This window comes from Talpa europaea (assembly GCF_964194135.1).
Source record: "Talpa europaea genome assembly, chromosome: 3".
Lineage (NCBI taxonomy): Eukaryota > Metazoa > Chordata > Mammalia > Eulipotyphla > Talpidae > Talpa > Talpa europaea.
In genome coordinates, this window is record NC_140069.1 from 35,615,409 (window position 1) to 35,639,616 (window position 24,208).

General features: G+C 37.0%; 1 protein-coding gene across 1 annotated transcript; it reads right to left on the reverse strand.

The window, feature by feature from the left end:
* Nucleotides 1-2,017: 2,017 nt before the first annotated feature.
* On the reverse strand, nt 2,018-19,210 carry OSGIN2 (oxidative stress induced growth inhibitor family member 2; the record flags this gene model as incomplete). The annotated part of the gene is made up of 6 exons (XM_084229548.1): nt 2,018-3,047; nt 5,147-5,238; nt 8,398-8,589; nt 9,712-9,848; nt 14,261-14,415; nt 19,167-19,210. 6 exons carry the CDS (start codon nt 19,208-19,210, stop codon nt 2,018-2,020), a joined length of 1,650 nt encoding a protein of 549 aa, XP_084085674.1.
* Between the last annotated feature and the right edge of the window lie 4,998 nt (nt 19,211-24,208).

The following is a 24,208-nucleotide window of genomic DNA, read 5'->3' on the forward strand; positions in this document are numbered from 1 at the left end:
GCTAGAATCAACCGACTCTTAAGGGATCGTGTATGACTGGTCAATTATTTAGTACTTTCTCTCTTTCTCTGAATAGTTGATGCTAAATAAATATTTGGAATTCTGGAACATTAAGCAGAGAAAAGGCTTTAATGTTAAATGCAACACAGGAATAGCTAGGGAAAAGGGAGGTTACTAGAGATGAAATTATCCACACCAATTTTATTTAGAGCCCTACTTTAGTTTTATTTTCATGTGTGAGTGAACACTTTTCATCATAAAAATACTATTGGTTGGGTAAAGAGCAAACATTTGAGATACAGAGGATGTCAATAGTTTTTACCCTTCCCTAGGAACTATGACCACCTTATATTTTCAATTTAGAAGTGATATAAAGAAAAACATCCAGTTCAACTCATTCAGAGCTCAAAAGAACAGGCAAGGAGATAGTGCTCAATCAAGTGCAGTCAGAGGATGTTGTACATTTCAATAGATATGAAATCAGATTGAAAAGTTACCAGGTAAGAGACTAAAACTGGATAAATTTCTAAAATCAAGCTAAACTTAACCATGACAGTTACCAAGAGTGTAAGAATTTACCAGTTCATCTGAAGCAGCTAGTTGTAGAGGCAAATATATTCTAAACAATTATATTTTAAGGTGAATTGTGATCCTGAAAGCATAGAACATGGCAATAAGATGGGCAGAATACTGACATTTTAGTTAACTTTTTGATTCTATTATAGAATTAAACTTCAATAAGTACATTCCAAAGAAAATAAATTTTACAAAAAAAAAGACTAAAAAATTCAATTTGCCATGAAGAATTTAAGACTTTTGTCTAACCCTAAAAATTGTGGGATTTTGGTGAAAATAGAGAACACCTAAATAAAGATAAATCAAGATAGAGCATATAAATTCTGTAAGTAACCATAGCATAAGCTTCTATGTCACTTCCGATGAACATATGTCAAAGTAGTTAATCATCTCAAGAATGGAAAAGACAGGTTTTAACTATTTTTAAATTTAACCTTTAATAATTCTGGCAATACCCAAATAGCATTACATTATGCCCAAATTATATAATTATTACAAGTATGCCCAAATATTTTAGTTTCAGTGATAGAAATTAACTCAGTGTTCACAGAGGGATAAGTAGTTCTCTTCACAATTTACTGATTTGCAAATAAGATTAAGGTTATGGTGGTTAATATAGAATAAATTTCCAAAAAAATATTGTGGTAGGTTTCTGGTTGTCTAAGTGTTTGCCAACATTATTAGACTGTATATTAGAAGCTAAGCTGATTTAAATTATTAGAAGACTGTTACATACCAAGATTTCAACAATAAAAATTTTTTAAAGACCATTATATTTGGTAATAAATTAGATTTATACAACTGATAATTTCAAAATAAATAAAACCTGAGTTGCAAATGCCTCTCACCCCTACCCCACCCCCAGCACATATACCTTATATATCCCATTTTCTTTTAGGCCAGTGTATTTCAAGCTTTAATGAACATATGTATTCCTTAAGGATCTCATTAAAATACAGATTCTGACCAGTAACTCTGTTTTGGGCCTGAGAATACATTTCTAATAAGCTACAAATGAAGCTGATGCTACTGGTCGGTCTTTGGAACTCCCTTTGAGTGTCAAGGTGACTCAATATATATCAGGGACAATTTATGGCCCAACTAACTGTGTGGTTTTATAGATTCAAATCTATAATATTTTGTAATCAAACATAAGAAATAATCAAAATGATCACAAAAAGTCTTGGAATAAAAGGTTTAGTTACATTAGAGCTTAAAGTATACCAAACCGGCAGTGTTTATCAGACAGTGACACCTTTCATACATTACAATGTAAATCAGGACACCATGTTCTTGTAACTTTAAAAAAAATAAAGTTACTACAGCTTGAAGCTCTCTTCCAGTTAATTCAAGTCCAGAAAATTCAAGCCATTACACTGCAAAACCACTATTAAAAATTTTTAATGGCAAGCTGTCCATATAAATTGCCTATAAATTAGCTTTAAGCTATCCCATCTCCTCCTCCTCTTTCAACAAATAAATGTTTTTTCTTCTGTCTTGTAGCTAAACACCGTGTAACACCCAGAGCCCCACCCTTTAAAAATCGAACAAAATTGTCTCCGACTAAAGGGCCCAGTGCAAAAAGGTTGGCTTCTTTAACACACTCATAGGTATATGCATCTATTTCCACAGGATTACCCTTACATGTGATTGGCTGGCTTGATTTATGGCCCAGGTAACAACCTTGCTCCTTCAGAAAAGACAGATTGGGATGAGAACCTATCAATACTACTGCTGCAGAGAGCTTAAATATTTTTTTCAATCCAGATACACTCTGAAGAATGCATTTCATGTCCGACTTAAAAGAAAGCACATGGTGCTCAGGAAAACTGGTATAATCAGATAAAAGATTTGAGTCTACAGAATATGACTGAGTACACATCATATGATAGACTTTATGGTATTCTGGATAAAGCTTTTTGGGAAGTTGTTTGAAAATTAAGCTTGGATCAGTTACTCGTCTGCGAAACACATGAATCACAGGGATATTATTGTTGTAAGCACAGAGTACTGCATCAGCTGCAGTAAGCCCAGAACCTACAATTAACACTGGATCCACTTTGCCACGCAACTTTCCTTTGTTTATAGCAGCTCCAAATTCAGGCAAAGAATGAAATACAAAAGGAAAATCTTCCCCTTCGATTTCCAGGTGGGCAGGAGAATCCAATGTTCCAGTTGCTAGAGCTACGTTCTCAGCAAAAAGACAGAAAGGAACAGGGGAACCATCCCCTATTCGCTGATAACCCCTGATTTCCCAGTTTCTCTTGATAAATTTTGACTTCTCTATCTGTAAATGCTGTGTTGAAATATCTCTATCTTGATCATCACCATCCTCTTGATCTCTGTAGAGTCTTGACACAGAAGTTATATAAGTGTTGTCTCTGAAATTCTTCTGAAGACCCATAACTTTTACATAATTTTTATAGTAGCGAGCTATTTCATCTGGCATAACTCGATCTCCTTTTAGGTTCCTATAAAAGAAAAAGAAAAAAAATATTCAATGAGAGTAATACTTTTGGCTTACATGATTGTTAGTTCTCCATCTAGTAAGCTAAATTTTAATTCCTCTGAACTGTCTTAGTCATAAATTATCTAACACTTTTACAAAGAAAGCAAGCTTAGTTAAAAATATTTTTTTAGTTAAAAATATTAATGAATTAGTTTTATCAGAGTAAGTCCCATGAGAGCTGAGATGCAATTTAATGTATCTTTGTCTCCATAGTGCCTTGCATAGTAACTGTTCAGATTAGCTGCTTTTATAAATAAAATTTTATTAAATAAATGAAGGGCTTAAAATACGGATGTCTGATAACTGTACTTAGTTTATAATCTATGTCATAATTGTAACCTAATTGTCTATAACAATACTACTGGGTCTGTATTCCATATTGTAACTAGGTAGTTATTATTCACATACTATTAAGTAAATTATTTAGATTACAATCATTGAGGTATTACAGGTTTAACCGCAATACATCTCATATATACACTCGACATAATATTTAGTTGTTTATTTTACTAATGGCCAAAAACAATTCAGATCATAATTTTCTGAACAAAACCATCTTAAGTATAAGAAAATAAACTCTTAACATTTGTGTTTCTCTGCTCATGGAAAGATCTACAAATATTATGTGCTTTATGAAAAGAACACTAGTAACTCTTCAACTTGAATTTTAAAGCAATGGGCATTCGTGCCCCATTAGAGATTAGTGGCAATAAGAAGATACCAAATCATTTCACATAATTCATTATAACTTGTAAATGGAAGTTCATACATGTTTCTTAAAGTTTAATGATTATAATAATTAAATCCTAGATTGTATTAACTCAATTTTTACAGTAACCCTGTAGTAGTTATTACTAGTATTGTCTCCTTTCACAAGCTAGGAAATTGGCAATTAGTTGAAGTTATTTGACCAGGGTCAGAACATTAGAAGAGTGAAGATTCAAATCCTGACAAATCTCTGGAGCTCTGAGTGGTCTTAATATAAGGCAAAGACAGGAACTAAAATTCATGTTTATTACAAGATTAATTTTCATGTTTCTTCAATACATAATCTGCCCGATTTACAAGGATTACCACTTACATTATACAAATCATAAAGATATTCCTTTCTTACTATATCACAAAGGAAAGTATGTTGAGCAACTGTACTTGCTTACTTACATAATCAAGAACTTAAACAATTTGCCTGACTTTGCAACTTTATATAAAATTCCTTTTCAAAAAAACCCAAAGGGAACATTTGAAGGGATTAATCTCAATTACTCATGCTTATCTAAATTTGCTCTCTTCAAATTTTTTCAAATTAAGGATAATTTCCATGTATTAATATGGTTTCTATTTAGAGGAAGTTAAGCATTCAAAATGTTATAGCCCTGTTCTAACAAAGGTTCCATAACTTCCCATTTTATTGTTTCTGTGAATAATCAAATTAGATTCTCTGTATTAGTAATTCCCATCTTTTTCCAATATTTATTATCATGGAAAATGATAAGGTCTTTAACATTTCTCTTACTAAATTTTGCTTTTCTTTTCCCAATACAAAATAGTCGTCCAAATTGAGATTTCTTCTCAGTTACTCCTTTTGTTTCGAAAGTATTTATCTCCATACCCAAGTTGCCAATCACATCACAGATTCTAGTTTATTTCATCATTTTTAAAATAATCATAAACACTAGTCTACTCTGAAAGTCAAAAATTTTAGTATGTACATAAGCAGGTACACACACACAAAGTTTTATATCCAATCATAAAAACAAGTAGTTAAGTGTGGAAAGACCATATGGATGTATGGGAAAGTACTAGAGATTGATTTAACAAGAGGGTGGGATGAATCCATGATCAACAAAGAGGTCACAGTAACCCAATCTGCAGATAAGCCCTTTTTGTTCAGTAGTATAACAGCTTGAAGTAGAAGCTAGCTAATTATAAACAATGCTGCAAAGTGACTTTATTTAAAGACAGATATATTTATGTTATTCATCTAATGATCAGATACTTTAAAATCTGCCCACAGATTCTCCCATTGTACACACCAAAGAATTTTAATAGTTTGATCTTTACCTTCGTTTGCTAGACACCCAATCTTTAAATTTAAGTCCAGGTAACTCCATCCAATTTCCAAAGCTGATTGTCAACATGGAACCTTCCATATTCTATTTGAATAAAGAATGTATAATCAAAAAACACTTTTAAGCAGTAACATGATTTTTTTTTTAAACTAGCCATTTTTTTTTAAAAAACTAGCCATCTCATTGGCTATAATTAAGAGTTTAAATAAAGACAGTACAAAGAAGTCCTAAAAGTTTGTGTAAATTACCTCTAAAAGTTTACTCCAATAAACTTTCAAATAGTTTCATCATTTGGTAATAGCTACCTATATTACTTCTTTCATAATTATATATTTATATAAATTTATAATATTACCCATTGTCTACACAATACTGACAGCTATGACTTAAATCAACATAAAATTCAGATGTAGAATATTAGGTTAGAGGAACATAAATACTTTCACTTTTTAAACAAAAGTGGAAGTGTTCATTAATTTCTAATATCTTAGTTATCTTTCCATATTAAGGGATGTAATGATGATAGAATTAGAAACAGAGAAAGGAAATATTTCTTAAAGAACACATATGGAGGCCTCCCTGGTGGCACAAGGGTTAAGATGCAACCTATGAAGCTATCCACAGCCTCGAGCAACCCACATGGCGCAGCAGACCTCTTCTGACTCGCCCACTGTTCCCCTCAGCAGTGTACTTTGGTCAATCTGCCTGTTCTGTTCCCCACTCTGTCTCTGGTGAATGCTCTAACCCCCTGCGCCTCTGACCTGTACCCCAGCTCTTGTATGCATAAGTAAATAAATCTTTAAAAAAAAAAGAACACATATGGACTCTGAAGAAATAGAGAATATTATAGGCAGAATAAAGAGGTGATATGAAAGCTGAAGAACAGAACATGAGTGTTCTTCATATTAAAAGGAGTTCAGTATAGTGTAGGGAAGATTAAGTTGGTATCTTCAGCCCCCAACATTACTAGAAATGGCTTGCCTTCAGGATAGGCTTTCTGCTGTTTCTTAGGAGATAACCTCTGAGCTGTTAGAATAGTCTACCTGATGACTATTCACTGTTTTTGCATGCTTTAAGCCTTGCTCTACCAGTGTGACCATGGAAGTATTATCCTAACAATGTGGATTTATGGTGAACACCAGTGTTTGCTCTGGGAAGGGGAATCAGTTGCTCACGCAGTTATGATGAACATGATCTATCCGCCAGAAAATCTGTGAACACCAAAACATGGGTAAAGCATCCCTGATTGCAAACTATTTGCACATGCTGTCACAAATCACTGTTGGGAGAACTAAGTACATCCTTATACAACTCCACTAAAAATGGACATGTACAATCTTGCATTTGGTTTCTCTTAGACTTCACCCCATGAACATTCTCCCTATAGTGATTCCAGTCTGTATCCTTTCACTGCAATAAGTTGTAACTATGTGTATTACATCTTCAAGGAGTTCTGTGAATCTTAAAAGGGTGAACACAGATTCCCAACACAAACACTCTGGAGCACAGAATATAACAGACTGAGAAGAGTAAGGCAAAAAATGCTAAGCAGAGACTAGACCTTTCAAGGTATGTTAAAAGACTTTATTAAACAGTCTGCATGCTACTCATTAGATAAAAGAGGAACAACTGAAGGGTTTTTATGCATGGGTGTAACATATCTGAAGTTTATTTTATAAAAGACTTTGGCTCAGGTATGGAAGATATACCGAAGAATAAAAATTAGAGTGAGACAATCATTTAGGGTGTTTTTCCAATAATTTGGGTAAATGATGATAGTGATCAGTATCGAAAGAATTACAAGTATGATGAAGAGAAATAGAGTAGATGGGCACAAAATATATTTTTAAACACGAAGAAAATTTAGTAATTGGTTTGAAACAGGAGTTGAGGAAAGAGAAATGAAGGAAAGTTTCTGGCTTGAGTAACTACATTATAGTTCTATTCTAATATAACAAAATTAAAGGAATTTAATGATAAAGATTAGTTTTAGGCATGCTGAGTTTGAGACCACCTGTGGAATACTCAAGGGAATGTACCCAATTTGATATATAAAAGGGAACAATATGGCCGAGATCTCTTGATTTGGGAATCAATCAGCATTCCTATGCAAGACAGTGAAGTACAAGACAAAAAAAACAGAGAGAATGAAGAGTATAAGAGATACTGACTGGGAGCAGAGATATACAGAAGCACACACAAGAACAAGAGCGCACAAAGATAATTGAAAAGGATGACCAAAGAGGAAGAAAAACAAGGAGACTAAATTTCAGAGGATCTAAGAGGGACACTGACATTATCAAATGTTGCAGAGGTCAGGACAGATAAATTTTGAGACTATCAAAATAGAGCAAAAAGGGAAGTTACTGACCTTCAAAAAGATTCAGTGGAAAGTCTGTATTTCCTAGCACAGCAAAAATAATTTGACATGTACTTGTATAACAATGATACTCACTATACACTACTAACTGCTAAGGACATAGGAATCAGGAATAATTATTAGCTGCTATCGCCAAGAAAATGCACTGAATATTTACATTATCAGTTCTCTGGTTTAATCTCCCCAAAGTCCGTATGTTACAGTCATAACCCCAATGTGATGCTATCTGGATATGGTGCCATGAGGTAATTACAGCTGGATGAGGTCCATAAGAGTAGTTATGTAATGACAGGATTAGTGGTTTTATAAAAAAAAGCAAAAGAGACATTGCTCCTGCCTCTGCTATTTGAGGATATAAGCTACTTAACAAACCAGGAAAAGATCCTTATCCATGAACTCAGTAGGCCTGGCACCTTGATCTCAGGAGTCCCAGCCTCCAAATTGTGTGAAATAATGTCTGTTGTTTAAGCAGTTCAGTCTATGGCACTGTTGCTGTTATAGCAGCCCAAGCAGACTATTACAACTTTCTTCTTTTACAATACAGTTTTTATTTTAGATCTTAAATATGCAGGGAAATAATGGGTATTCGTATGAAATATGCTGAGATTTGGTAAACTCTAAAATGAATACGTGAATTAATTTTTTACTAAGCAAATCATTTTTGAAATATTTTCCATATAGCTCTTATAAAATAGTATAGAAAAATGCTTATTCTAAGCCTTTATCAAGTCCATACTGAACAACACTAAAATATTCTCAGATAAAAATGTGGTAAACAGCATATATAATTATATAACAATGCTTCAGAGTCAAATGGTTTATCAAGATGACATAAAATAAAATGCTGAGGAAAATATACTCACATGCCAAGCGCCACCAGGTGGACCTTTACCAAGAACTAAATGTGGGATATAATGATGTTGTTCTAATTTCCAGTGCAAAACAGATGGATAATCATATCCAAAGTCAGCATCTGGATGAAGAAGTGTGTCGAAAAGTACTGCAACTGGATTGGATGATCGGCCCTCAAGGCCCTCAGACAAGTATTCTAAGTCCTGAATGAATTTTTTAAAAAGAAAGGGGAAAAAATGTTTAAAAACAGCTATCATAATAGTGAAGACAGCAACTCTAACTCAGCATTTCCCATATTGTATGCTATAGCACACTGATGTTCCTTAAAATCTTAGTAGATTCTGAGCCTCCCCGGTGGCATAGCGGTTGAGTGCTGGGTTGTGAAGCTGACTGCGGCCTATGCAGCGCCGGTTTGATCCCCGGCCACTGAGTGAGGGTCCGACAAGGTGCGCAGACCTCTCCTGCCACCTGCTGCTCCCCTCAGCAGTGTACTTCGTCAGTCTGCCTGTTCTGCTCTCCGCTCTGTCTGTGGTGAATTCTCTTACCCTCCCACGCTTCTGACTGTACCCAGTGCTTGTATAAATAAATAAATAAATAGATAGATAAATAAATAAATAAATCTTTAAAAAAAAATCTTAATAGATTCTTTAGTTAAAAAAAAATATGAAAAAAGGGTTGGGTTTTAACAAAGCTTATCAGATCCTTTAATGAAGAAACTTGATATGGGTCTCCCTGATGGCGCAAGGGGTTAAGTGCCACACTATGAAACAATCCACAGTCTCTGCAACACAAGTTCGATCCCCTGCCGGCCAGGGAGCAACCCACATGGCGCAGCAGACCTTTCTTATCTCGCCCAATGCTCCCCTCAGCAGTGTACTTCAGTCAATCTGCCTGTTCTGTTCCCCACTCTTGTCTCTCTGGTGACTCCTCTCACCCCCTGCATCTGTGGCCTGTACCCCAGCTCTTCTATGTATAAATAAATATTTAAAAAAAAGAAAAGAAACTTGATATGCCTTTAATACGCTAATATCTACTATACATTCCAACAGTAAGAAGCAGCACACTTTCCAAACTTATTGGAGCATCTATCACACCAATTAAAATTATCAGGAAATAATCTGAGAAATTCCCCTCTGGTCAAATCAGAAAAATAAATAGAAATAACTCAACAGAAATACTTACAGATCTAAATGAAAGCAACAGAAAGTATCATTTAAAAGAAAGGATTTTCAACTAAGAAATATGTTTATATATGTAGAAACATATATGTTTATATATGGTTCAGCATTAAAAAATTCAAAGAACTGACATGTAAGAAATAATACCTGGTCAACAATGGAAAGATGTCTTGCTTCTTCTAATTTACTATGTAAGATTGTATTGGGATGTATTGCTTCTGAAGACAAATATGGTCTGTAGCCAGACAACATATAAGAAAGGCATATTCCTGAGGGTCCATTTCCTATGGGGGGGAAAAAAAAATTGGTAGGAGTGTGCCATGTGTCTTAATACTCTTGTTCTTTGGTTTTTCTTCTATACAGATGGCTCTTCTCCCTCACCAATTCTTCCTTCTATAAACTCTTAAAAGTATTGCCAAGATTTAGACCTTTGCCTTCTCTCCTGTTTTATGGGAGCTGAGGAGAGTCTTGTCTGTGCAAACTTCAACTCTCTATGCTCTGACTCCCAAAATTAGATCTTGAGGCCCACCTCTTCTTCAAAACTGTATCCTACATTTCCATATGCTACTTCTTCACTCCTCCTAACAGACCCATTGATAATCATTTAGATGCCCTTTCCTTTAAACCCCATCCCTTCTCCAAGTATGGTATTAGCAAAATCTTTTCCAAGTATGGTAAACAAGTTCTGTTTCTAAACCTATTTTGTCACCTATACCCAGCAGACTGTCTTTCTTGCTCCTATACACTCACCTGGAGATAAAAGTCTCTTCCTGTTTCTCCCTCTTAAAATTTACTTACTCCAAAATCCTTCCTATTTCTGCATTCAGATGAGTTTGATAACACAATTCATATTAGCCCCTCTATACTACCTGCTGTTATCCATGTTTTGGTCTTAATTAACTCTGTAGTCCCATTTCCTAATATTACCTATTGCTATATTTTATATACTTTAACCAACTGGATCATTTCTTGAAGCCCAATGTACTACTTCCATTTCTGTAGTTCTTTACTTCCATCTTTCAAAAATTTAATCCACTGGAACAACTGCAAAGCCATCAGGGAAAAAAAAAACCCTGTTTCTTGGGGCCTCCCTGGTGGCGCAGGGGTTAAAGTCAGCGCTATCAAGCTATCTCCAGCCACTGCAGCATGAGTTCAATCCCCGTCCAGGGAGTTAACCCATAAGGCGCAGCAAACCTCTCCTGTCTCACCTGCTGCTCCCCTCAGCAGTGTATTTCAGTAGATTCACCTGTTCTGCTCCCCACTCTGTCTGTGGCAAATCCTCTCACCACACCCCCACACCTCTGGCCTACACCCCAGTTCTTGTATGCATAAATAAAAAAAAAAAATTCTGTTTCTTGGCTAATGTTTTTCCCCAAATAAAATAAGCACAAAGTAAAACCATAAGAATATTAGAAAAGTTCATAATATTTCTGCTCATGCTGGAGTAGGAAGTCTTTAAGCATGACATAAGACTCCAAAGAAAGGAAAATAAACCACCTGACCCCATTAAAGTTCAAAGCAAATGACAAAGAATGGGAATTAGGATCTGAACCAAAGAGCAAATTTTCTTGAATGAAAAAAGACAAAACTGAAGAAAAAAAATAATATAACATTGACAGACACATAAAAACGCGCAAGGCAAAATTCTAGCACCTATTCACAATAAAATCTTTCAGCAAACTAGAAAGAGAAACTTCCTCAACATGATGGCGTGTCTACAAAAAAATCTACATTTAATATCTTACTTAATGGCAAGAAACTGAGTGCTTTCGTAGTAAGATTAAGAACAAAACAAGAATGTCTCTTCTTACCCTTCCCAATTCATACCATAATGGAAATTCTAACGAATGCAGTAAAACAAGAAAAGGAAATAAACAGTATACAGACAGAATAAAATTGTAAATGACATGATTATATAGAAAATGCTAAAGAGCTGACAAAAAAAATATACTGGAACTAATAAGCAATTACAACAAAAATGCAGGATAAAAATTTTAGTATATAAAAAGTTATTGCTTTTCTATATAACAGTAATGTGCACATGGAATTTGAAATACACAACTTCTTATTTGTAAAAAAGGAATTCTTAAGTATAAGTCTAAAAATTGCCAAAATACATGTAGATTTATATGAGGAGGAAAATAAAGATCTGATGAAGGAAATAAAATAAAATCTAAATAGATGGATCATGTATATTCATACTGGCTTTTCTCAATCAAGGTGTCCTTCAATAAATTAATGGTTGAATGGATAAACAAAGTGAAATATCCAAAAAATGGAATATTGAGTGATAAAAAGATATTAGCTCTGATGAAAAGACAGAGCTAATTTAAATACATAGAGCTAAATTAAAATACATATTGCTAAGTCAAAGAAAGTCTAAAAAGGTTCCATATTGTAAAAGTCCATTTATATGACATTCTGAAAAAGGCAAAACTATAGGGCCAGTAAAAGGTCAGTGATTGCCATTGATTGGGGACTGAATGAGGGAAAGGAAGATTAGGTTGAACACAGGAGATTTTAGGGCAGTGAAATTATTCTGTATGATAGTGTATTGGATATATGAAATGCATTCAGCAAATTCCACAAAACTGTATCACATACAGAATGAGTCCTAATGCACATTATAGATTTTAGTTAATAATATACCAATATTGGTGTATCAATTACAACAAAGGCATTATACCAATGCAAGGAAAACGGGCGGCGGTGGGGGGGGGTGCGGGGGAGATGAGAAAGGAAGTGTACAAGGACTCTACTTTCTGCCCTATAGATCTACTAAAGTGCTCTAGAAATATATAGTCAATAAATGAAAATAAATATTAAATAAATGAAAGAGTGGGAACAGAATCCAAGACAAAGAGTTCCCTCAATCAAAAGAAGACAATTTTCAAGTCAGTAGGCAAAGAATACAAATAGGCCACTCACCCCCAAATCTGCCCCCATCCTAACCCCCAGAAGCTGAGAGTATTACGTTACAAAGCAAAAGGAATTTGTGATTATGTGATGTATAAAGAGGTGAGATAAGGAAAGTACTTTGTATTATCCAGGTGGGCCCAATCTTATCATATGGTGAGAGGGATATACAACTGTGAAAGTTAAGAGAGAAACAACATTTCTGTCTTGGAAGATGCAGAAAGGAACAGCACCCAGGGAATGTTGAAAAGCTTCCAGAAATTGGAAAAGGCAAGGAAATCAACTCTACTCTAGAACTTCCAAAAAGGAACACAGCCCTGCTTGATACCTTCATTTTAGCCCAGAGGGACCTTGTTAGACTATTTAAAGTCACTAGGTTTGTGGTGATTTGCTAAGCCAAAGAAAATCTATATTATCTATCTATCTTTATATGTGTGCCCCATACATACTATATAAAAAGTAGATGTGTATATATACATGTATAGTATATATACTATACTATATATACATATATGTATATGTGCATACTTTATACATATATGTGTATATATACTAAATATGTATATATAAAGTTCTTACATATACAAAATTATATATATATAAACTTTTTACATATATATAAAGTTCTTCATTACCTGTGCTCAGGTTGGTGGCATTACTGCCATCAATAATGGCCCTATATACATCAAGTTAAGCTACTCATTAGCTAGCTGAGGCAAAATTGGAACAGACTGTTTTGAAAGGAGTGAGGTGGGCAGGTATAGATGAAGGTTGCTTCCCCTTCCTCAACTTCCCACAGTCCAGCTAGAATAAGAAGTCAGGGTTTCTATCATTTCAAGACAGTCGACTGAAAAACTAAGGCTGGACATAAGTGGGAAAACAGAACATGAGGCATGGTTCCTGTGACATCCTGGATGAGAACTACTGCAAAAATTGTCATCTATTATCACATACTTGTAAAAAGGAATCTTGCTTTCCTCCTTTCTTTTATCTATCTCCCATATGCCAGTCAGAGAATAGGACTTTTCTCTCTTTAGTACTGACTTTGAAACAAGCTATCAAAGAAACTAAGTTGCATGCCATCAAGGCACTGATGTTCCAAATTCTCTCCTTGGTCTTGGCTTCATAATAAAATACTCATCTGACTTCCATGAGTTTGAATCAGATGGAAGAATTACATGACAGATAATTAAATACATGCAATAAAACTAAATCATAAAAACATATAGATATGAAGTAATTAGGTTTTATTAATAGCTTATTTTTTTTTTACTATCATGTATGTCTGCTAAGAGATTAGTATTATATACTAAAAGCTATATAACAGGAATGTTATGGTTAAGGTAATTATAAATATTACTGCAGAGCACATAATATCATTAATAACTGACCACTGGTTACTAACTTGCATAAGTTACTCATGAGTTTCTTTTTTGTATGATCTATCCTATTGTAGTTAATTTGTGCAGAGAATCTAATATTATGCAGTGCTCTGTACAGTGCTCTAATTATACCACAATGCCATACAATTAGCACAACGGCTAGGCTGAGTTTTAAAATAATAGAACACTATCAGTCCTTCATTGAAAAGATATTGTGTTCTAACACAATCTAGTATTAGATAAACTACTCTCTCCAAAGATTTGCTTATTAGTTATTTTAACACATGAAACAATCTAAGAATACTTCTCAATACAATCCTAAGAACTAATGCTATATAACTGTAGACTTACAGAAGCAGCATGGTAACATTCTTGAAGAAATAAATTATAAAACTTACCTATTACTACCATAGGCAAAGTCACTGATGAATCTTCAAGTAAAGAAGTTTCTTCAACTAATGGCATCGCTTTAACTTTTTGCCCCAAATTATCACCAAAATATTGCACTAAGGAATTAAAAATCTCTCCTTCAGTTTCGGTGTCACTATAGTTTCTTAAAAAACAAACACAGAACAAAAACAAGAAAAATAGAGTCAATACAGTCTATAAAAATCAGTTTTCACTCAGATTTTATTTAGGACATAAAATATTCAAAGTTACATGAAGGGAGAAAATGAAATCTTTTTGATTAAAGCTTTCAAATCAGCAGCCTAGCTACTACATGTCATCATATATACCATCTTGAAGGTCAGAAATAAATAGTTGCTAATATGTCTTTAGTCAAGTCTAGATAAGAGAGGAACTAAATAAGCTGCCTTTAATGAACAAAGAAGCAGAATGCTGGGGAGTTTTATAATTCTCTGAGACTTCCTAGGAATGGTTACTTTTTCTTTTACTTTTTCTCATTAGTAAAAAGGTTAGTGTATTAAAAGCAGTACATTGGGGAAATAAGCTCGCATATTTAAAGTTACTTAGATAATTCAAATTTTACTTATATACTTACTACAAACTGCGCATTTTGGTTAAAAAATGAAGTTTATAAATCTTATTAATTCCGAGGAAATGAAATACAGAAAGATCTTCACGATTATTCCCAATCTATTTCTTTCCCAGTTGCCTCCCTAGAAACTAGTTTTAGCATTCTGACATGCTCATGCAATAAATGGTATATCCTCCAAACACAGTCAATGTTTTGCATTACACTAGGATTACTTCAGAATAGAATCCTTGAATTATTTTCATCTTCATATTGTCAGTGTCTAGAAATATTATATTGGATTAGTGTGCTTACTACTATTCCCAAAATGATAAACAAGGGATGGATCATGTATTCACAGGACTTACTGGTCATGCAGAATAAATGGAAAAAATTAGGCAGAAAGTGAAATTTCTGCTTCAGAGAAATTAAGAAACTTTCAGTTTCCAATCTACCCAGGATAATGCAGAGAGAGTACCCCAGGATACACTGACAGCTTTATAGAACTAAAGAATATTTGACCTCTTCCCCTAAGTCTTGGCCAGAATAATTAGCTTTCAGGATATGGACACTAAGGTAAGTCTCTCTTCACAGAGCAAATTTGCTCCTGGAAGAAAGGCCATCCCTTTCAGATCATTCTAAACTCTTATCAGATCAAAATGTACCAGTTGTCTTGCCTGCTTCTCATTCTTGGGAAATGAATTCAACATGAGTATTATCCTCAAGCCTATCCTTGCTAAGTACAGGTTCCCTAAATGCCTTTGAATGCTTGTGACCAAAGTCCTTTCAGATAATCCGGCCTGATTAATATCATTATCTCATCTTCAGCCTCTCCCAGACATCCTTACCACAAACACTGTTGCTTCCATGTATGTAACCTGTGAAATCTAATGAAATGACCACCACCTCTATGTTTTTTTTTTGGTAATTAAAAAGATGTTTCCTTTGTCAAAGCTTAACATTTCAGCTTTAAAAAGTGAGAGATGCTTGATGTTAAGAATCAATTTCAGGGCCTCCCCGGTGCCGCAGCGGTTGAACGCTGGGTTGTGAAGCTGCCCGCAGCCTCTGCAGCGCCAGTTCGATCCCCGGCTGCTCCCCGGCCACCAAAAGAGGGTCCCACATGGCGCGCAGACCTCTCCTGCTGCCCGCTGCTCCCCTCAGCAGTGTACTTCGGTCCTTCTGCCTGCTCTGCTCCCCGCTCTGGCTCTGGTGAAATTCTCATCCTCCCACGCTTCTGACTGTACCCAGTGCTTGTATAAATAAATAAATAAATCTTTAATAAAAAAAAAAAGAATCAACTTCAGAGTATATGTGTATATATAATTATGATATCCTATACATTCTAAAAGCAAACTGATGACCCTTAAGAGGACTGAATTAAGGCATTTTACTAGTTACTGGCATATTTGACTTTATAAGCAGAACTCAACGATCTAAAATGCCCTGACCAGTTTCTTAAATCTACAAATAAATGCTGTAAAATAAATACTTAATATTCAAATTCCTTAAGAACATGCAAACCACAGAAATAAGTATAAACTTAAATTGCAAATCGTTTTTGCTTAAATGTACTGTAGAACTCAATTTCTGTATAACTCATTAAAAGGCACTTAGTATTCTATGTATCTCAAGTAAACTTTGTCTGGCAAGTCTCAGTATTTTATTACAGCTATCAATTCTTCTGACTATATATTTTATAAGCAAGTTCCTTGCATTACACTGGACTTTGTCATTTCTAACAACTGGTTTATACCAGAAGAAAAAACTTGGGCTGGTAAGACAATTAGAAACAAAATATCTTCCCTGTGGAATCAAGACAAACAGCTTTCAAGAGCTCAAAAACAGCAGAAGACAAGTCATCTGATCAGGCCCTACACCAATGTAAAATTAACAAACCATTAGATATAATTTACCTCTCATAAAAGCCACCCTTAAAAAAGTATACAATTCAGGGGTTTTAGGATAGTCACAGGCTTTGCAAACCATCACCATTAATTCCAGAAAAACTTTATCTGCCAGAAAATAAATACTGTACCTATTAGCACTCACTCCACATTCTTCACTACCCTTAGTTACCGGCAACCACGACTCTACTTCCTCTTACTGGATTTGCCTATTTTGGACATTTCAGATAAATGGAACCCCTCATAAAATATGTGGCCTTTTGTGTCTGGTTTCTTCCACTTAGCATGCTTTCAAAGTTAATCCATGTGGTAGGATGAATCCATTTTCTCTATAACACTATTTACTCATGGACATCTGGGTTATTTCCACCTTTTTGGCTATTATAATAATGGTGCTATGAATATTCATGTATAAATTTTTATGTGGATGTATCCATTTCTCTTAAGTGTTCTTAAGAGTAACTATAATGGTTGGGCCTAAACTCAATGTTTGACATTTTAAGGTTTCCAAAGTGGTCTCAACAGTCTACGTTCCCACCAGCTATATGAACACTCCAATTTCTCAATTTCCTAACATTTGTTCTCTTATTTTGACATAGTAGCATGTATGAAGTATATTTCATTGTAGTTTTGATTTACACTTCCTCAATGACTAATAATGTTGTGTTTTTTCAAGTGCCTATTGGCCATTTGTATAATTTCTTTGGAAAAAGTCAAAATGTCCATTTTTAAAATAGGGTTTGTTTTTATTGTTTGAGATTTTTCATACATACTGGATACAGTTCCTTTTTAGACACGGGATTTGGAAGAAATTTCTTCCTTTCTTTCTCTTTTCAATCACAAAATTTAAAATTTTGATCAAGTCCAATTTATTATTTTATGTGGTGTACACTTTTGATGTCATATCTAAAAAAACACCGATTAGTTGAAGGACACAAAGATTTATTTCTATTTCTTGTTCTCTTCTATAGTTTTATAGTTGTAATATTTAGCTCTTTCATCCATTTTGAGATAATTTTTGTATAGTGTATGAGGTAGAATTCCCACTTTGTAGATATCTACTTGTGACCATTTGTAGAAGAAACTGATTATTTCTCTTCGGTCTCAAGATGGATAACCAACTAACCATAAAAGGATTTACTTAGAAATGCTCTATTCTATTTCATTGATCGGTATGTCCTGAACTCTTGTGTGCCTTACATCCCTTTTGCAATCTGGTGAATCCTCTTCAAACCATATTATTAAGTGTATAATACATATAGGATTTACAAGGAAATCCAACACATTAAAATACTGATATAAAAAGTAAATTTGTATATTTATGCTTCTCTATTAAATAGTAAAGCTGCTTTTAAATAGTCTTTCTATTTATCTGCAACTGTAACATGAACTTTTTTTTAATTTCTGTTGGCAAAGAGTCAAAAATACCATGATTTATCATATTCAAAATTGATGGAAATATCAGGTTTTGGTTAAAGTTTAGCAAAAATACTTTACATTCATCCTCAAAGGCAGCTAAATTCTATGATCACAATTTAAAAATTTTAACGAGTCTTATTTTGCAAAAAAAAATTTATATGTGGTTACTCTACTATATAAGTATATATAAAAAGCGAGATACTTTTCTAAAGTTTTCCTATGCTTAACATTTCTCCACCAAAGAGTTAAAGCCAGTTAGTTTCAAGCACCTTTTGGTTTCTCTCTCCATAAGTGTTAGACCTAGAACACACACATTTTCAAAATGCATTCTCTTACCATCCCATCAAGAAAAAAATGCTTTCCCCATAATGAGTCTACAATCTCTGTATTTTTCAAAATTCTATTATATATATATATATATAGCTAACATCGTAACAAGTCAGCACCTCTCTGCAACTACATCATCACACTTAGAACGCAATTTCGCACTTTCCTTCAATGCAGTTGTCAATAGATTTTTTTTCTTTTTTTAAAGAAACGAGCCTTGTCAAGAGAGGGGTAGTCAAAGAGGGCGGAGGGCTTCGCAAGCAAGCAGTCACTAAAACTTTGCACCACTTAGAAGCTCAGTTCGCCTTAACAGACTTGCTCCAGGCCTGGCGGGTCTCAAAGTCCCGTGACAGTCACGGTCCGGGACAAGGAAAAGGGGGACAAGGCAGGCGAGCTCCCCGGAGCGGAGTCCTCCAGCCGGGCGGCCGGGGCGGGGGCACCCGAACCTGGCAGCCAGCGGGAGGACGCAGCGGCCCCGGCGGGGCGGGACGCGGCGGGAGGCCGCTGAGGTCCAGGCGCTCGCCCCCCACCCCCCACCCCGCGCCCGGGCTCGTCTCCCACTCCGGACCCGTCTCGAAGCCACCCCTCCCCGGCCTCTACCTTCCCTTCCCGGCCCGGCCCGGCCTCGGGGCCGCAGCGCCTCCACCCGCCGCCTCCCCTCCCCGGCAGGGAAGTCACCTGAGATGCCCAGGCAGGGAGCAGCGGCAGCACCACACGGGCATGGAGCGCCGCCCGCGGGGCGTCCGAGCGCGACCGCCACGACCGCCGCCGCCTCCAGCGGAGCTGCCCGTTCCGGGCGCCCGCCCGCCCGCTCGGGGTCGCGGGGTCCGCGGGGCGCCCGCGCCCCGCGTCTCGCCGCCGTCGCGCTGCCCGGAAGCTGCAGTCGCGCAGCCCGCCGGTCCCCGGCGCGCACAAGTCCGCCTCAGGACAGCGGCTTCCGCTCCTCGCCGGCGCGAGCCAGACGCCGGCGGCGGACGAGCTCCGGGCGCCGCGGTGGGGGCGGGGCGGGGACGCTGCGCTGGCTGCGGCGGCGGCGCGCGGGCTCCTCCTCGCAGGTGCGGCGGCGGCGGGCGAGGCCCAGGATTGGTGGAGCCGCGGCCGGGGCGAGGCCGGGAGTGACGGAGCGGCGGCTGCGCGGCCGGGGGCCGGCGGCTGAGGGCCGTCCGCTCGCCGAGCGGGAGGCTTCGGGGCGGTTACCCGGGGCGGCCGGCCGGAGCCCCCCACTTGCGCCCGGCACGCGCCTCGAGGCGCCGGCGAAACCGGGCTGAGAAGCAGCGGGAGGGCCGGTGGCGCGGGGAGGAGGAGCGGCCAACCCGGGATGGGGGACGGCGCGGGGAAACCCTGGCGCGTCGTGCGGCCTCCGCGACCCCTTCAACGTGGTGTCGCCCGGGAAGGCCGAGATTCCCGTCCCGGGAGCCCGACCCGAGCACCTTGCCTGGTGCTGGCTCGGGTGCGGATGCCCGAGGCCGCCCCGCGCTTACCGCTGTAGACCCCGCCTCACAACTTGGGGGGCTCGCGCAAGCACAGGTGCCCGGCCCCGCCCCCCGTGGTTCAGATTATGGGTGTCCGGCTTGCTGAGTGGGGCCGCCTCCCTTGTTTTAAGTAAGTGGCTCACAAACACCCTGGGAGATTGCGAATCCCCTGCTTAGCTTGTTGAAACTTCCAGTGCTCAATCCCGCCTCGGGGCTCGGAAAGGGCAGCAACGAGTGTTTTAAAAGTTCCCTCAAGTGATTGTGATGCAAGAAAAGCACCGAGTAATGTATCCCTATTCGGTGTTTGTCCAAAAAAAGGGGGGAAAACCTAGGAGAGGGGATTGCATAGTCTGTTCAAAAGGCTTTCTAAGCCCCACTCCCATAAAAGCCCCGCATGTTTTCGCTGTTTAAGTTTGTTTTTTAAGTTTGTTTTTTTTTTTAAGTTCTCAAGTTTTTCTGAATGTTGTTATTGAACAAACTTGCACTTAGGTATTTTGTTCTCAATTTTTGCCATCCATTTACATATCTATAAATTTGGGGGTACGTTTTCACACCTCCATTTGTGCCCATGCTTCAGCCACCCTCCACCAATACATTTAGCAGGTATTTTAGATTCTGCGAAGCTTATAGCAAAATTGTAGGACTCAGCCTGCCACCAGAATTATAAGAGAGTATACATACCATTTTATTTATCTCTTTTTTGGATTGTTGACATTTTGCACATTCATTTTACTTTATATTGTTTCAGAAAGAAGCTTGAAATTGCTTTTCTATTAACAATCTATTAAAGGATCTAAATTCTTGAAACCTATACCAATCCGGAGAATTGAAATATTTTAAAATACAGGGATGTTTATAAAGACTGCAATTTTTTCCTTTGTGTCTTCACTTTGCGTTTTCTTACAGTATTTTCAGATTAAATTATAAAGTGGGCATATCACATTTTAGGCTTATTCTGCTTTGTAGTTAAATCTCTTAAATTTAATTATTTATGCTTGATAGTGACACGTTTATAATCTGGCCCCAATGACTACAAAGGGATTTTTAGAAAATAGGGCATATCATCATTTTTGTATTTTTATTCTGAAATTGTAGGTGAGGGTAATCTATAATCCCCCCACCCCCCACATAATAGCATCTCCGTCCTTTTTCAGTGGAACTTAGAGTAGGAACTGCCAGTCCCTGAGACCTTTTGGGCTTCTAATGTTGCCTGGTTAAAGAATTCTGAATATTGGGCCTCCCCGGTGGCTCAGCGGTTGAGCGCTGGGTTGCGAAGCTGCCCGCGGCCTTGGCAGCGTCGGTTTGATCCCCGGCTGCTCCCCGGCCACCGGAGGAGGGTCCCACATGGCGCGCAGACCTCTCCTGCCGCCCGCTGCTCCCCTCAGCAGTGTACTTCGGTCCTTCTGCCTGCCCTGCTCCCCGCTCTGGCTCTGTGAATTCTCTCACCCTCCCGCGCTTCTGACTGTGCCCAGTGCTTGTATAAATAAATAAAAATAAATCTTAAAAAAAAAAAAAAGATTTATTAAAAAAAAAAGAATTCTGAATATTTCTTGTTGGCATTGAGTTTTTCAGCATTTTACATTAAATTATTGTATAGAAGCTAAGAGAAATTCTGTTCTAGAATTATCACTGTGCTGTGTGATCTTGGGCAAGTTAGCATCTCTAAGCATTGATTTCTCATCTATAAAATAGGGAAAATAGAACTTCATTTGATTGTGAATATTAAATAGGAAAACACAAAGCACTTAGCACAGTGTCTAGTTATGTTAATCATGGAATAAATGTTAATTTTTATTATTAGTAATAATGTTATAAATATTTTGACATTTCCTAAAAGCAAATTTCTAGAATGGATTAAATTTTGCTCCTTCCCGCAAATTTATGTGTTGAAGCCCTAAACCTGCAATATGACTTTTTGGATATAGGGCTCTAAAAAGGTAATTACTGTTAAAAGTGAAGTCATAAGAGTAGGGTGCTAATCCAACACGCTGGTACCTTATAAAAAAGGAGCTCTCTTTTTCCACCAGGTGAGGACATAGAAGGGGGAAAACCTGGAAGAGAGCTTTCACCAGGAATCAAACTAGCAGACTTCCCAGCCTTCAGAACTGTGCTAGAAACAGGTGAATTTTATAAGCTAGGCAAATTTGTTAATGGACCATTTTACATGTTGTTGGTAGTATAAAAATCAATTCTGGAAGGTCTAGAAAACATTATAGAAAAACAGTTCCTCCTTTATTGAAGTTCTTTTATGTTCAGATACCTTTAAGATTTTGTATCCTAAAACCCATCAAAGCTTTTTGATACAGTGAATACCTCTTATTTAACTATTAGTTTGGAATTTTCATTAGTTCAGTAGTCTGTCTAGATGGCAAATAGTAGGAATACTTCCATGACTACATAGAAAATTGAGGACAAAAACTGGTGCTGGGAATTGAAGATGAAGTTTGATTTTGCAATTTTGAACTAAGGGGACAAAGAAAAGCACCAAGGAGCGTACTTTGTTTTTGTGGAATTTGCTTTTGTGGAATATAGTAACAGGTTCAGTTGCAGAGAACAGAACTCATAGAATTCACAATTGACAAGAAAAACAATAATTCCTTATAAGGTATTACATGTCTTGAAAAATCATAGGATGGCTTAAGAAACAAGGAAAACTAAGAAAAGTACCCAGTCACTCTGGAAAGATAGGTCACCAAGGGAGCTGCTGCCCATTTGTGATCAAGATATTGCCTGCCAAGTCACAAACTTGTGCTGCTGACTCCAGAACTGTATCTGACAGGCAACACTTTGTTATCTTTCTCTCTTTACTACAAAGTGAAATGCAAGAGGTCAGAAGCAGTTGTCAGAGACAGAAAATATGAGAGAAAAGATAAGTTGTACAGAATAAATTTGAGGTTTTCAACATGAGAAGTTTCAAAGATAGAGAAAATGGTTGCATGAAACTTACTGTACAAGAAATTTTTTTTTGCTGAATTAAAGGGAAACATGAATCTGCAGTGTAACAGATCTGAGTACTGGGTAGGCAAACATCTATATATAGGTATATCATAAAATTTAAGGATAGCAGAATAAAAATTCTAAAGGATTCCTTATAGCAGGTACAGATCCTCTGTAAAGAAATCAGACTGGCAGTAAACTTCTCAGTAGCAGGCTGTGTGTTAAGAAACAATGCCCTGAAAGTTCCAAAGGGAAAGCAATTTGAACTTGAAATTCTGTACCACCGAACTATGGATGGAATAATAGAGCAGAATAGAGAAGGAAATTAACTAGAAAGCTTTAGCTTCCAATGCTTTTTTTTTTTTTTAACTGTTACTTGAGAATGTCAAAACAAGAGCATTATCCAAGAAATTGGAGCTAATTGTGTTAGTAAGGGGTTTGTCATGTGACTGGTGTTCCTCAATTCACCAGGCCAGGTCATAGACTCCTGGCAAAGAGAATTTATTTAAATCAAGTAGGTGGAGGGAGGACTCCTATGGTATCAGCTTGCTTTTCTAAAGGGAGTTAAGATTTTTCTAGGATTGTTTGTACTTGGCTAGAATGGAGGGCAGGGAGAATTTCATAATCTTGGTTGTGCAGGATGAGTGTAATTTCATGACTAGATTATCCCTCTTCCTGGGTTGCATGTTTGGAAAATAGTAGCCAAGCACCCCCTTTGATTTTATTATGTAAATGAACCTTAAGTGATGTTTGGTCTTGAGGGTTTTTTCTACTTGTTTTGTTAACTGTAATAGTTTGGGCTGAAATGAGCATTTAACCCCTAGTTAAATAGCACTAATGATTTGTCCTGAATTTCCCCCCATTTGCTTTGTAAATCTTCTGTCTTCTAAGTAAGTTGCACTTGTAAACAGTAGAACTAATTCAGAAAAACAATGACAAGTCTCAAGAAATACAGGAACTTAAGAGAGAACCTACTCTAATGATTCCTTTACAGTGGCTAATTCAAGACAAAAGTCCAGGAGGTGTGGGAGTGCATGGCAAAAAAGAATACAAAAAGCCAAATACAGTCACAGAATACAACTTGTTAGGGCAATGAACATTGTTTATATAAACATTATTTAAATATTGTCTACTGATTTTCAAATGTATAGCCCACCTATAGTCAAAGAATCCCATAACTATGCTTAGATAACAGTGAACCATTATAATGTGAAAGGGAACGAGAGACTTGAAGAGGATGGGATGTTAAATTCATATTTGACATTTCTGTTTCAGTTTAAACAGAAAATAAAGATTTATATTACTTAGCAT